This window comes from Bos indicus x Bos taurus, chromosome 25 (assembly GCF_003369695.1).
Source record: "Bos indicus x Bos taurus breed Angus x Brahman F1 hybrid chromosome 25, Bos_hybrid_MaternalHap_v2.0, whole genome shotgun sequence".
NCBI lineage: Eukaryota > Metazoa > Chordata > Mammalia > Artiodactyla > Bovidae > Bos > Bos indicus x Bos taurus.
In genome coordinates, this window is record NC_040100.1 from 831,312 (window position 1) to 846,504 (window position 15,193).

Below are 15,193 nucleotides of genomic sequence, written 5' to 3' on the forward strand. Positions count from 1 at the left end.
ATGCAGCGCGCAGCGCGGGGCTGGGAGCCCGCCCGCATCCATCCTCCCGCTCCTCAGCAGCCCTCCGATTGGGGGAGGCACGCGCGCCGCCCCCAGGCTCACACTGCAGCAGTCTGCCTCATTTGTCCGTCATCCAAAGACCACTCAGACTTCAGTCATACAGCTTCAAAAAAATCCCAAAATTAAAAAAAAAAAAAAAAAAAAGACACCAAGAGGAAGACATGAGATGGGTTAGAATGCAGTGTTGATGAAAACCACGGAACTCACGCCCGCCCGCAGATCCTTGGCCCAGAGCTGCGCACCCAGACGCTGGGGCGGCTCTGCCAGCCTCTCCCAGCCGCCAGCAGGTGGAGCGCGTGCTCGGTCGGCACTGGGACGGGTCAGGAAGAGGGGTCTTACGCAGCAGCTGCAGGACCAGCCCTCCAGGGGCTTCGGAGGAGGCGGGGCCGGGGGGGGGGTGGTGGTGGGCGGTAGCGGGGAAGCTGAGCTGGCTCCTCTCCAGTAGGAAATGCTACCCAGCCTGGAACTCACCTGCCTCCTCACTGCTCGCTGGGTTTGCATTTCTGTCTACAAATATCTTGAGAGATTCGTAGGTTAAATTCTCTATGCATAATTCACACACTATTCTCTAAACTTAGGAAATTTAGTGGTTAGTCTTAAAGGCAGTCTCTTGCTAAAACAAGCAACACTATGTAAACTTCGACAAAGAATAATAGTTATTCTCTGAAAGATAAACAAGACCCACTTACAGTCCCTTCAAAGTTAAAAAGAAAGTTTGTATCAGCAGGTGAAGAAAAGCCAGTCAACTGCAAACTTCCAGGCACACGGCTGGTGGGACCCAGCTCAGTGCCGCAGGGCAAGGAAAAGACCGGCACCAAAGGGGTTACAGGCGGACTTGCGGGAGGCCGCGGCCGCCTATAAAGCCTGTGGCCGCCAGGGGCAAGCCTGGCCGGAGGCGGCGGAGGCGGCCGAGGGCCGGGCGCTGCGGCTTCCTGCCCCTCCCCGCCCCCCGCTGGAGCCCCGCCAAGGCCCTGACCCCACCCCAAGTCCAGAGTCACTGCTGCTCCCCCGCAGGGAGCCCTCGGGAGGCCGGCTGAGCCCCACTCCCAGGGACGGGGGAGGCCTGCTCAGAGCAACGCACGTCGGGTGGCCAGAGGCGGCACAGGTAAGGGGGTCCCAGGCGCCGGGGTGGACAGGGGCCAGGCGGCTGGGTTGGGCGCGCTCGCCTGGGGTGGTGAACAGCGGCCGGGCCGATGTGGACAATCCGGGCACCCACCCTGGGACTTCAATACGGAGGTTCAGCGGGAAGGTTCTTTTGTATCACAGGACAGCGGGGATGGTGAACGGTTTTTGTCCTCTGACGGCCGGCACTTTCCTTTCTCCTTCAGTGAGGTTGCCCACCAGCCTGAGGTTAATTTAATATGTAGACACATAGCTAATAGATCTCCCTGGAAAAGGAAATGGCAACCCACTCCATCGTTCTTGCCTGGAAAATCCCATGAACAGAGGAGTCTGGCGGGCTACAGTCCACGGGGTCGCAAAGAGTCAGACATGACTGAGCCACTTAGCACAACAGATCTCATAAGAACATGGCTAATTTTTCTAGATCTGGACAAGCGGTGGCAATCTGAAACAAGACAAGGCCCCACTGTTTAACACTCACCTTTCTATCTGTAAATTCATGGCCAGCTTTCATGAGGAAAGTGTGTCAGCAGTTAAGACTCACGCCGGTCTTTTCTCAAGACTAGCGCAGAAACAAGAGCAACAGCCAAGGGTGGAAGAGCGCTCACTCGGGAAAGAAGAGAGCAGAGGGCACTGGGGGGAGGCCGGGCGTGCCCCACGGGCTCGCCCCACGGGCTCTGCTCGCCTTCAACTTCTGGAGATCAGCCCCAAACTTCCCAAATTCCCACATTAAAAGGACAAAGCAAATAGTCTAAGCAGCTTGGACAAAGAAATTTAAAAACAAGGGCTTTAAACACTACAGATGGGATCCGAGAACAATGGCGTTTATCTGGTTCAAATTGGGATTACCGACCAAAGAGGAATAGAGAACACAGAACCACCAGTAAGATCCAGTTTATCAACCCCAGAAGCAGAGGTTACTGAGTCTCTTTAAAATAACTGACTCCGGGGTCCTGATTTCTCTTTCCTTTCCTTGTTTTTAATGGTGTTTTCAAGCGCTCGCTCAGGAAGTGTCTGTTGCTTTGGCAACACTTTGGAAACGATTCCCAACCATCTCGCAGGTGAGGCGGAAACTCTCCAGGCCGGGTTGCTAGGGCTCCTCCCTCCCACCCTGCTGCCTGGCCGCCCCCCCCAGCCCGGGATGCCCCGGTACCCCAGGCCCTGCCCAGAGGCTCAGGGAGTACATGAGCAGAGCCCGTGTCCAGCTGGGCGCTGGCGGCCACCAGGGCAGGACTGGCAGAAGCAGAGGTCCGGGAGGGTTTCTCTCCCAGCCTCCAGGTCTCAGTGTTTCTAGGCTGCAAGGAGCAGTAAGGAGATACCTTTGGTTTTACAATAACTGACAAAACAGTAAGACAAATTTTAAATTTTAGGTCCTGAAACAATGACCTTTTTTTTTCATTTCATGTTATGAAAACAACTTCGTGTTCAGCACCCGAACTCAGGATTGGCCAGAACCACTGGATTCCTTCCACCTGTGCAACTGTAAGAGCAAACCCGGCTGCACCTTTGGCGTGTGCTGGGTCCACTCTCTTCCAGAGAGTCACCTTTCCCCTCTCATCCTCCTAAGGCTCCCCACCAACCCTGACACCCCGCCCCGCTCCCTCCCGAGCCGTCTCTGGCAGGCCTCAGGCCCAGGGCCCTGGAGCCTCGGGAGAACCCGAGTGTTTTCTGCGTGTGACTCCCCTGCTCTAGCTCAGGGCCAGCCACCTTCCAGGCCAAGGGGACACACCCAGCCCGCAAGCTCGTGTGCTCTCCCGTGCCGGCGCGCCCTGGTGCCCGCTGACCCTCTGCTCTCGCTTCCCAGGTGCCCCAGAGTGAGGGCGTGGGCTTGGCGCGGACACGGACCACAGCCTCTGGCTGCACAGGTGCCCGGGGACCCACTCTGGCCTCACGGTTGCCTGGCTCACTTCCAGGAGCGCCACCTCTTTCTCAAGATGCATTTCCTGCTCAGCACGGGCTTCTGGGAGACGCATAGCTCATCCTGAGAGGCCAGCCACCTCTGGGGGCCCCGGCTGGACATGGAGCTGCTGCCGGGCGCCTACAACAGCACGGCCGCGGGGCTGCAGCTGCCGCGAGCGCTGGCCAACGGCTCGGCGGCGCTCTCGGAGAGGCAGCAGTACGCCATCGGGCTCTTCCTCTCCTGCCTGTACACCATCTTCCTCTTCCCCATCGGCTTCGTGGGCAACCTGCTCATCCTGGTGGTGAACATCCGCTTCCGGGAGAAGATGACCATCCCTGACCTGTACTTCATCAACCTGGCGGCCGCAGACCTCATCCTGGTGGCGGACTCACTCATCGAGGTGTTCAACCTGGACGAGCAGTACTATGACATCGCCGCGCTCTGCACATTCATGTCTCTCTTCCTGCAGGTCAACATGTACAGCAGCGTCTTCTTCCTCACCTGGATGAGCTTCGACCGCTACCTGGCCCTGGCCAAGGCCGTGCGCTGCGGCCCGTTCCGCACCAAGCCGCGCGCGCGGCTAAGCTGCGGCCTCATCTGGATGGCCTCCGTGTCCGCCACGCTGGTGCCCTTCACGGCCGTCCACCTGCAGCACAGCGAGGACGCGTGCTTCTGCTTCGCGGACGTGCGGGAGGTGCAGTGGCTGGAGGTCACGCTGGGCTTCCTGCTGCCCTTCGCTGTCATCGGCCTCTGCTACTCGCTCATCGTGCGCGTGCTGGTGAGCGCGCAGCGGCACCGCGGCCTGCGCCCGCGGAGGCAGAAGGCACTGCGCATGATCCTGGCGGTGGTGCTGGTCTTCTTCGTGTGCTGGCTGCCCGAGAACGTCTTCATCAGCGTGCACCTGCTCCGGCGCGTGCCGCCAGGGGCCGCGCCCTGCCAGCGCTCCCCCCGCCACGCCCACCCGCTGGCCGGCCACGTGGTCAACCTGGCCGCCTTCTCCAACAGCTGCCTCAACCCGCTCATCTACAGCTTCCTCGGGGAGACCTTCCGCGACAAGCTGCGGCTCTACCTAGAGCAGAAAACCGGCCTGTCGGCCTTGAACCGCCTCTGCCACGCGGCCCTGAAGGCCGTGGTCCCGGACAGCACGGAGCAGGCCGAGGTGAAGCTCAGCAGCACCGTGTAGGGGCCGCAGGGGTGGACGGCGTGCCCCACGCGGCCCTGGGGCATTGTCCGCCGGCCGCTCCCACAGAGCCGCCCCCTGCCTCTGGCACACGCTGGGCCCAGGGCAGACGGTTCTGAAGCCCCTAAGGAGAGCAGAAAGAAGGGCGCTGGGATGAGGCAGCCCTGTTTCCAGGCGGACGTGCCGTAAACCCGCCATCTTGGGACGGAACTCAGGGCTGAGGTGAGCTGGAGGCGTGGGGCGCGCTCCACCGCGGGTGTGCACCACGGCCCCGCGCCTCCCTCCACACCTGGGGGCACTCTGTGCACAGCATCTCCGCACCTCCTGAAGGGTGGGGCGCGGCAGGCATGTGAAGAGCCTGCCTCTGAGACACGGAGGTGACAGTGGTGACGGAGACAGACCCTGTTTGCTAAAGTACAAGAAAGAAAACCTGAAAGCTCAGCCTTTTGTCAATAAAACTGTCGCCAACGCCTCTGAATTCTCCATCTAACGGGTTCCCTGCGGGGGAGGGGGCACTCAGACTCAGCCGCAGAGCCACCCCTTCCTCACAAGAGAAACACCCTGTGTCAGGGGGCCAGCCCCCTGCCAGACGACGCTGTCTGAGCCCTGGATGCCCCCAGCATGTGGAGGGCACCCTTCGTACGCTGCACACTCCGGGCACCAGGATAAGCTTCTCGGAGGGGCCTTCACGGGAATGCTGGACAACGTTGAGGTGACAGGAGATGAGCCCGTTTTAATTCTAACAGTTCTTCACGGGTGCAAACCTCCAAAAAGTGTCTTTGTTCCAAGCAAGTACCTGCATTCACCAGGCGCCTCACTGAGGCTCGCTTCCCCTGTGAACGCCCATCTGAGGAGCTGAGCGCTCGTATCGAGCCCCCAACCCTGGCGAGTCCCCGGTGCAGGAGGAGCCCCGGCGTGGGGTGCTTACCTGCTCTGGTCCCAGCTGGGGGGGTGGGCGGGGGCGGGGAGACAGCGTGTTAGAGAACCAGGCCTGTCCCGGCCCCTCCAGCAAACCCAGGAGGTGCACAGGCAGCCTGGACAGTCTGACGGGCAGGTACAGGCAGAGACTCCGACTTAGCCAAAGGGCTCTTCCCGGACTGGTGCTCTCGAGCCCCTTTTCACCCAAGAGCCTGGTGCTCATACCCGCCCTCTCAGAGCGTTTGTCTGACAGCGGAGGCTGATCTAACCATTCTGGCAAGGAGAGGCACAAGATAAAATCAAGGCGTTCGATGGCTTTGCTGTTTCCTGGCACCACTGCTCTCCCAGGCGGAAAGGAGCCCAGCAGCGGGGAGCAGCTGGCACAAAGGCCGGCTCAGCACCCAGTGTGACCTCCCAGAGGCCTGGGCTCCCTAACCAACCCAGGCCCGCGCCCCTGTGGCAGGAGGGCAGTACTCATGTCAGTAGAAGCCGGGCTGTGCACCCACCCCATCGGAGGGAAAGCGGGGGACCTAAAGCACCCCCTGGCTGGCCCTTTCCCCATGGGTGTGGGGGAGAAACCCTGAGATGATCCTCAACCATTAGGAATCGAGCACATTAATGAAGCGCTGATTCCCAAGGCAGAGCTGCTGCAGCAGAAGCAGACATGGCGGGGAAGGAAGGGCGGGCGCGGAGCAGCCACGGGGGTGGGAACTGGGGCTGGACTTTGGCCCAGCATCTGTGGTGGCAATGAGCTTGGGGCGTGTGGTGTGCTGTGCATACTGGGTGTGAGCACGGGGTGTGGTGTGATGTGCGTGCTGGGTGTGAGCACGGGTGTGTGGTGTGGTGTGCATGCTGGGGGTGAGCACGGGCCGTGTGCTGTAGTATGCACGCTGGGTGTGAGCACAGGGTGTGTGGTATGCGTACTGGGGGTGAGCACAGGGCATGTGGTGTGGTGTGCATGCTGGGGGTGAGCACGGGATGTGTGGTGTGATGTGCATGCTGGGGGTGAGCACGGGGCGTGTGGTGTGGAGTGCATGCTTGGTATGAGCACGGGGTGTGGGGTGTGTGCGTGCTGGGGGTGAGCACGGGGCGTGTGGTGTGCTATGCACACTGGGGGTGAGCACGGGGGTGTGGTGTGATGTGCATTCTGGGGGTGAGCACAGGGTGTGTGCTGTGGTGTACACGCTGGGTGTGAGCACGGGGTGTGTGGTATGCATACTGGGGGTGAGGATAGGGCATGTAGTGTGATGTCATGCTGGGTGTGAGCATGGGGCGTGTGGTGTGCTGTGCCTACTGGGGGTGAGCAGAGAGGGTGTGGTGTGATGTCATGCTGGGTGTGAGCACGGGGTGTGTGGTGTGTGCGTGCTGGGGGTGAGCACGGGGCATATGGTGTGTGCGTGCTGGGTGTGAGCATGGGGTGTGTGCTGTGGTGTGCACACTGGGTGTGAACACGGGGTGTGTGGTGTGGTGTGCGTGTTGGGGGTGAGCATGGGGCATGTGGTGTGGTGTGCATGCTGGGGGTGAGCACGGGGCGTGTGCTGTGGTATGCACGCTGGGTGTGAGCACAGGGTGTGTGGTATGCGTACTGGGGGTGAGCACAGGGCATGTGGTGTGGTGTGCATGCTGGGGGTGAGCACGGGGCGTGTGGTGTGGAGTGCGTGCTTGGTATGAGCACAGGGCGTGTGGTGTGTGCGCGCTTGGTGTGAACACAGGGCGTGTGGTATGTGCACACGGGGTGTGAGCACAGGGTGTGTGGTGTGGTGTGCATGCTGGGGGTGAGCACGGGGCGTGTGCTGTGCGTGCTGGGGGTGAGCACGGGGTGTGTGCTGTGCTGTGCACACTGGGGCTGAGCACGGGGCGTGTGGTGTGGAGTGTATGTGCTGGGTGTGGGCACCTGATGGGTGTGGAGTGCATGTGTGTGCGCAGTGTGGGCACCTGAGACATCAGGGCAGCTGCACAGAAGCGCCTCCGCTCAGGTCTCTAAGGCCTCTGAACACCACATCAAGGACAGTGGAGGGCAGGAGGAAGGCAGAGTCGGTGGCCCAGCCCTGCTCCCCACTGAGTGCCCACCAGCCTCCGGGTCAAGGGCATGTGAGTCCCTGAGCCCACCGTGCCCTGTGGCACGTTCTAAGGCCTGCACCCACCAGCAAGCCCGCAGGGAAGGGCTGTGGGGCCAGAAGACGGGGGAGGGGGGTGTCTCAAGGAAGCAGGGGCACCAGCCATCAGAGCAGGACCCGCCCCAGCACCTCAACACCAGCGCCGAGGCCGACACAGCTCCACGCGGCTGGAGAGCCCAGGAAAGGCCCTTCCGTCCTGGGCGGTCCCCTCGCCTATGGGCCCCACCGCAGCCTCACCTGAAACACCCAATTCGGTGCCGTCAGAGAGCCAGCGGCTCTGAGTGGGTCTGGATTTTGCCATTGTCCAGAGGGCGGGGATCTCATCCAGGAGCAAGGGTTTTACAGGCTAAAGAAACACAGAACAAAAGAGGAGAGAACCCTGACTGCGACTCCAAGCCTCGTCAGTGGGTGAAGTCACTCTAAAACTTATCACGAGATCAGCTGCAAGGGAGTCCTGGAGAGTCCAGTCACCACAAGGGCGCCGTCCCCGTCAGCCCAGGGACTGGTCGCGCTGCCACCCGGGAGGCATGTGGGCCCCCACAGGCCCCCCGCCCCAGGAGCCTCGGGCTCTCTCATGGAGGGCACGATCAGCTCCCACAGCCAACCAGACAGGAGGTTCAGCCCTGCTCAGAACACTCCCTCTGCAGCTGACGGGACAGTTTTCTCTGCTGACTCCACAGTGCAAACCACCCAGAGAGGAGGAAGACCACAGCGGCCACTGTCTCCACTCACAGGTTTCACCCCCGCCCCGCCACCCGCTGAACCCACTTATCCGCGGAGTCAGCAGGAGGGTCGAGCGCCCACACACACAGCTGAGGAAGTCAGTGAGGTTGCCCAGGAGGCCGCCACCCTGCCGGACAGCCTGACAACCTCTGCCTGGAGCAATACCTGCAAAAATCGGCCCCTCAAAAACAGGGAACATCGGGAAGAACAGGCCTTCCAGACCAATGTCCCCAGAAGCCTGAGGGAGCGGAGGAGAGTGACAGAGCGGGATCCGCCAGGGTCCTCGCCAACCCAGGGTCTGGCTGGGAAACGCCCATGAATAGTTTTCCAAAAGCAGTGGTGGGAAGCGGGAGGAGACTTCCCTGGCCGCCCAGTGGTTAAGACTCTGTGCTCCTGATGGGGGCTGGAGGGTCAGGTTCGATCCCTGGTTGGGGAACTATCACCCTGCATGCCTCGTGGCCAAAAAAACAGAAGCAGAAGCACCATCATAACAAATTCAATAAAGACTTAAAAATAAAGTGCTGCTAAGTCGCTTCAGTCGTGTCTGACTCTGTGCGACCCCATAGACAGCAGCCCACCAGGCTCCCCCGTCCCTGGGATTCTCCAGGCAAGAACACTGGAGTGGGTTGCCATTTCCTTCTCCAATGCATGAAAGTGAAAAGTGAAAGTAAAGTCGCTCAGTCGTGCCCGACTCTTAGCGACCCCATGGACTGCAGCCTACCAGGCTCCTCCGTCCATGGGATTTTCCAGGCAAGAGTGCTGGAGTGGGGTGCCATTGCCTTCTCCGAAAAATAAAGTGGTCCCCATCCAAAAAAATCTTAAAAAAAAAAAAGCAGCAGCCGGGGGCCAGGGTTGGGGAGGGAGAACCAGGTCAAGATGCCAAAAGGGACAGCCTTCCGGCCTGAGCGGCCGGGGGAGCCACTGCAGGCGTCCCGGAGCCGTCCCCTCTGCTATGAGAGCCCGCTTCTAGTTCAGGCTCTGTATTGTGGGGGCTCTGTGTCACAGCAGTCAGCCTGTACCCTGACACACATCTGTCCTTAGCCTTAGTCTGTGTCCTGCGTGCTGAGCCCCAGGTCCTGGCACTGAGACACACACCCCAGACCTAGGAACACCCATCACGCACTTCTGCCCCTGCCCTGCAGCAGGTGGAGCCTGGCTCCAGCTGCCTTGCGCCTCCAGGCCAGGAGGGCTGCTGGGTGGAGGTGTCCGACTTTGGTGGCCACCGTGCTCAGCCCTGAAGAACAGGCCGGGCCAGGAAAGGCTTGGGACTCAAAGGCAGAGGCAGAGGTCACTGGGAGCCAAGACCTCAACCCCACTTGCCTTCTAACATGTGGCTTCTGAGCAAAAGCTCAGTGGGTTGACACCTGGAGGCTGGGGCCTCGGGGACGTGCAGGTGCGTCCTGCTGCCTCAGGTGTGCATCTGTGGGACGAGCTCCTCCAAGTTCCTCAAGGCGTGCTCCCCGGGGCGGCCCAGCTCAGACGGTCTGGCCCTGGCCAGGAGCCCTCCGCGGACACCAGACGCCATCTCTGCCCCTCGCAGCAGGAGACGTGAGCCCTGTGCCTGGGAAAACCGTCTTCAAAGCAGCAACTGTTTTCCCAGCTGTGAGCGCTCCGTCCTGGGAGCTCTTTTCATTCCACTGCAAAAATACTTTTGAAAGACTGAACAAATATTGGGCCTCATCTGTCCATTCTGGCATTTCAGACCCAAAATTAGAGAACTTTCTCGAGTGCGTTATCTGATGGGCCACTGAGTAACATTGTACAGTTAGGAGTGACCCTTCTGATGGAGCTCGCTTCCTGAAACGAACGTGGCGTCAACTCTCGAGAACAATAAGCCAAGGGGCTCCCACGAGTGGGGACGTGGAGGTGGTCTTGGCAGAGACAACAGGATGGGGTGTTCCCCTGCCCCCATGTTCTGCTCTGCACACACCGGGGGCAGGCGTGGTGACACACCACGTCCCAAACAAGCACCCTTGAGCACAGCTCCCCTGAAGCTTTAAAAACCCCAGTTCACAGATGGCCGGGGGTCATGGTGACGTCCAAGTTCAGGAAGGGACTGCGGCCCCCTCCCAAAGCCCGGGCACGGCAGACCCCAGGAAAGTGGGCCCCGGGCTGAGGGTGGGGGACAGGCCGGGGCCTCCAGGAGCGTGGCACAGGGAGGGGCCCTCCTGAGGCAAGGTAGCCGGTGTGCGTTCTGCACGCCTCACGGCCACACCGTCCGCACGGGGATGGGAGCGGGCCAGGCCCAGTGGGCCGATAAAGCGGGGGGGCTTTGCCTTTAAAGGTTACATCAAGGGCGATGTCAGAAAGGACAGGATACACAGCCTGTCAGATACACCTTGGAGGGACCGAGAGGGGACGCGTAGGGGCAGAAGGGCAGAACTGGGCCCTTTGAAACTTCCCTTGATGATTCTGATGCTGTTTATTCAGAAGGCAGACACAGCAGCCCCTCCTGGGACGAGGGGCTCTGCTCCCCACGTCCTGAGACGCAGGGGTGATGAGGGGGAAGTGGGCCTGCAGGGACGGATGGGGCCAGGCCCTGAGGCGCCTCTGGGCACCAGCGGGTGATCTGGACCCCCCAGGAGAAGCCCCCAGGTCCCTCGAGCCCCTCTGTGTCCCAGGTCTGAGCTGGGGGAGGGGACAGCTCTGGGCCCAGTCTTGGCCACCCGCGGCTGGAGGGGCAGGCAGACGGAGGCTGGAACCTTTTAGGCTCAGGCTGGGTTCTGCTCACACTGCAGGGAGCAGGGCTGGGACCGCGGACGGACCAAAGTCGGGAGCCGTGTGGTCAGTGGGAAAGGCGGCGGATGCACAGGCTGGGCGGGAGTGGCCAGACCCAGGACGCCCTCCACCGCAGGGAAGATGGTGTGGCGGCGGCAGAGAGGCTGCTCTGGGGAGAAGGGAACAGGCCCGGAGGCCAAGCTGCTCACTCAGGCGCCCCCGCGAAGCCCCTCCAGGCAGCCCCTGGTCTGCGGGAAGCTGAACCCAGTGAACAGCAGTGGTGAGGAGCCGGGTCTCAGGTACACTGGTCCTGGACACAGGCTGCTGGAGGGGACAGAACAGGCCACGGTCCGGTGCTGGGGCTGGGGATCGGGGTCCTCCAGGTCTTACAGCAAGCGAGCAGCCGGTGCTCACAGGAGAACCCCCTTCCCATACTGACCCGGGCACCAGAGGGCCAGCACACGTCGGGGAGGCTGGGCAGCTGGCCGCAGAGCTGTCTAAGGCTCAAAGCCATACAAATAACTTAGCTGGAAAAATATCTGAACTGTTAGGACAAAGCACTCTCAGCAGAGATGTTTTCTCAAATCTATACGGAGACGGTGAGCTGTGCAACAGAGCCGGTAAAAACACCCAGGCAGCTCGCAAGAAAGAAGCCAGGAGCCGCTCAAGGCAGGAAGCAGAGGAAGTGAAATTGCAACAACCACGCGTGACCTTCTCACCTAATCGCACTAGGAAACCTGGAAGGTGTGGTACCGCCCAGGGCTGGCGTGGCGCCTCACACACGGAAAAGATAGAGCGTCTACGCAGGGCGTCGTGCCCACCCCGGTGCCAGCCACAGTCCCCCTGGGCTGGCACGGCTCCTGCCTGGCTGCTTCGGCATGGTCCTATTTCCTTTTTCTGTTTTATCCATTTGTCCATGTATAACTCAGGAAAAATAATAAACACTGCTTTTTTAAATTACATTTTGCTGAGTTATTTTCTGTTGACCGCGAGGAAGCAGAGCTCACACACACAGCTCTGCTGATGGGGCGGCAATTCGAGCTTTAGACACCACGTGGGGATGGCGAGCGTGGGGCTGGGAAGAAGGGCAGAGGGCCCGGGGCTGGGGGCACTGGGCGGCTTCCAGCTCCACCCCAAGGCCCAGAGGCAACAACAGACCGAGAGAGCCCATTCAGAGACGCAGGCCCACAGCTCACAGCCAGCCCAACAGACCGCGGGCCGTGGGCGCAGCCCCGAAGACGTCCTGGAAAAGGGCCCGCAATCACACCGCAGGCGGGGCAAGGGCCGCGTCTAGCGTGGACGCAGCAGATGGCGCTGCCAGCAGGCCAGGAAGGTGCGTCACACACCCGCCCGGCAGTTCCAAGGGTTAATAAAGACAACAGCACTCGTCTCTCCAAGCCTGGAAAAGCAAGAGTCCGCCCGTTCCTGGGACAAGTCAGGCCGTCCTCATCAACGTGAGCACCGCGAGACGGCAAACGCTGGAAGACGCGGAGAAGCCGGCCCAGGCCCCCCGCCAACGATGGACGACAGGGGCGTGGAGGGGGCGGCGGCCTGAACAGCTGCACACGCGTGACCCGCGTGACCGGCGGTCACATCCAGGTGTTTCCCCCGAGACAGGAACACGCACTCGTGGATGCTCCCAGCACTGCACCAGTGAAAGCCAGGACTCCAGACAAGCTTCCCTGTGGCCCTGGGAGCCGCTGGTCACAGCAGGGCTGGGTTGTGACACCTGCGGTCACATTGCGCAGAAACACACGCACACGCGCGTGCACAGCTGGTGGCGTCTGAGCACGCTCATGGGCGGCACTGACGCCACTCCTGGGTGTGACGCCACAGCCCGTTATCAACAGGGGCACTGGGTACAGAGCACTCGTGCCCCCAGTGTCTGCAGCTTCCGACGCGACCTCAGACGGCTGAGGCACCAGCGCACACTGGTCAGAACGGCTGCCGTCGACAAGTCCAGGAACAGCAAATGCTGGAGCGGGTGTGGACAAGAGGGAACCCTCCTACATGGCGGGAGTGTAGCCTGGAGCAGCCCCCACAGAGAACAGCGTGGAGGGTCCTTACACTAAACTCAGAGCTGTGGTTTGATCCAGCAAGTCCACGCCTGGGCGTGTGCCTGGAAAAAACTAATCTGAAAAGATACAGGCACCCCAGTGTCCACTGCAGCGCTGTTCACAGCAGCCAAGACAAGGAGCTGACTTTAACGTCCACCAGAAGATGAACGGACAGAGACGGCGTGGCACGGACGCACACGGACACTGCGTCCTCACTCAGGCGCGTCCGGCTCTGCGACCCCACGGGCTGCAGCCCGCCAGGCTCCTCTGTCCATGGGATTCTCCAGGCAAGAATACTGGAGTGGGCTGCCGTTTCCTTCTCCAGGGGACTTTCCCAACCCAGGGATAGAACCTGCACTGGCAGGCATATTCTTTACCACGGGCGCCACAGTGGAATACCACTCAGCCATAAAAGAATGAACGACCCCACTGGCAGTAACACGGCTGGGCCTAGACATCACCGTATCCAGCGAGGTCAGAGAGACAAGCACCACACGCATCACTCCCACGTGGGCCTAAAACACGACACAGACTTCGCTGTGAAACAGAGAGACTCACAGACAGAGAGAGCAGACCTGCGGCGCCAAGGGGCTGGCGGGAGGGCCGGCCGGGCTGGGGCCTGCAGGCTCCCACGGGGCTGGACAGACAACAGGACCCCGCTGCACAGGCAGCACGGGAGCCCCAGTCACTGTCCTGTGATAAAGCACGATGGGGAAGGAGGGCAGAGGGGAGACGTGTGTGCGCCCAACTCAGCCACTGCGCTGTAAAGCAGAACTGAATACACTGTAAATGAACCACACCTCAGTAAGATTCAAAAATAAAGAAATCTGCAGTCTACTCTGTCAATACCCCAATAAAGCTGCTTTAAAAAAAGCCTACACACACAGTAAGACACAACCACACCCCCAAGAGAGGCCAAGACTGCAAACGCGGTGGACACGGCAAGCACTGGCGAGCACACAGCACTCGGAGACTCTCCCACGACTGGCAGCCGCACAGACTCGTAACACACGCTTCCGGAGATGCTCCCAGTCCTACGAATCCACCAGGAAAAACAGAAACAGAGGCCCCTGCACACAGCACATCCAGAACAGCCCCGAACTGGCCACAGTCCAAGTGTCGAGACCTCGGTGTGAAGCGGTCACACAGTGTGCGTTGAGTTCAGGGGCAAGGGGGCCGGGGCAGGGGCCGCCCTCAGGGTCTCTGCCCTCAGGATCCTAGGCCCGCAACCCTCTCAGCTCCGGAAGCCCACGGTTCGCAGCCCCCCGCGGCTGACCACCGAGCGCTCTGTGCTCACAGAGCAGGAGACGAGAACAGTGGGAGAGGGAGCTGCTGCTAAGAACACAGACCGGCAACCCCTCACCCGCACGTGACAACCACCACAAGTCCGCTGCCAGACCAGTGACGGTTCTTGAGGCAAATACCATTGGTATGAAGTCACTTTACTGAGCAAATTCTCAAGGCCAGGAAGTTCACAGCCTCACTTGATGGCTTTATGAAGCACATGTGGGCTTCATGCCCACAGAATTCCTGTCTGATTCTTCCAGGTTAAAAGGAAGGAGCCAAGAGGCCCCGCTTTGCCTCCGTCCCCCCAGGCACACGGGAGGTCACAGGAGCCCGCTGCCTCATCACCAGTCAGCGAGGCCCGTGAGGACACGGGGGCCCGGGCTTGGGGGCGCACGGACCGTGCTCGGAGCACAGGTGGGCCTCCCCACCCCCGACGGCCACTCGGGCAGAGGGCCAGCGGGTCAACACACCACCCACACGGCACTGCCCGGAGCGGGGGTGGGGGTGGGGCGCAGTGCCGCTTCAGTCGGGGACCCCGGTGAGGCCTCTCCCCGCCCCAGCCACCTGGGGACCGTACCCAGGACCCAGCCTCTCCGGCCAGCCCCCTTGTGAGACCAGCAACGCCTCACACCTCTGCCCTGGCACCTCAGGCCCCAAGAACCCAAGGTCAAGGCGCTTCTGTCAATGGAAACAGGCTTTGCAAACATAAAGAACTAGTCTTAGTGAGATAAGAGCAGAGGGCTGGGCTCACAGCCCACAGGGCCCCTGACCCCATCCCCAGGCAGCCTGTCGAGACAGTGGCGCGAGGCGGCCAGCTCAGCTTAGGTGCCCGTGACCCTGGTGGCAGGCCGGTACTGGCTCCAGGGCGACAGCTGCCCTGGGGCGTCTCGCCCCAGCCATGTGGCTCAGTGTCTGCGCTGGTATCTCCCCAGGGTGGGGGAGCCGTGGCCTGGAGACCCCTCACCTCCACGCATGTCATGCTGCCTGGACACGTCCTCCTGCCTGTCAAGCCGGAGCACCGTCTGGAAGGGGCTATCCGCCCAGCTCACAGGGAGAGTTAAGAAGCTATGAGAAGGGCAGATGGACCAACCCCAGGACCCATGACTCAAGC

The 15,193-nt window shown here is 61.1% G+C and overlaps 2 protein-coding genes across 7 annotated transcripts in view; one reads left to right on the plus strand and one right to left on the minus strand.

Moving 5' to 3' along the window:
- The window catches only part of C25H7orf50 (chromosome 25 C7orf50 homolog), a 68,834-nt gene that overhangs the window by 38,067 nt on the left and 15,574 nt on the right, over positions 1 to 15,193 (minus strand). The window lies entirely within an intron of this gene.
- GPER1 (G protein-coupled estrogen receptor 1) lies at positions 967 to 4,734 on the plus strand. Of its 2 annotated transcripts, XM_027527268.1 has the most exons (4): positions 967 to 1,165; positions 2,179 to 2,243; positions 2,612 to 2,664; positions 2,987 to 4,734. In XM_027527268.1, the coding sequence occupies exon 4, from the start codon at positions 3,201 to 3,203 to the stop codon at positions 4,263 to 4,265; it is 1,065 nt and encodes a 354-aa protein (XP_027383069.1). In that variant the 5' UTR covers positions 967 to 1,165; positions 2,179 to 2,243; positions 2,612 to 2,664; positions 2,987 to 3,200; the 3' UTR covers positions 4,266 to 4,734. The 2 variants fall into 2 exon arrangements, with proteins under 2 accessions (XP_027383069.1, XP_027383070.1); XM_027527269.1 differs by lacking the exon at positions 2,179 to 2,243.

Bases quoted from the DNA above. Each gene is read 5' to 3' on its own strand.
- GPER1 (XM_027527268.1), top strand. From the start codon at position 3,201: ATGGAGCTGCTGCCGGGCGCCTACAACAGCACGGCCGCGGGGCTGCAG.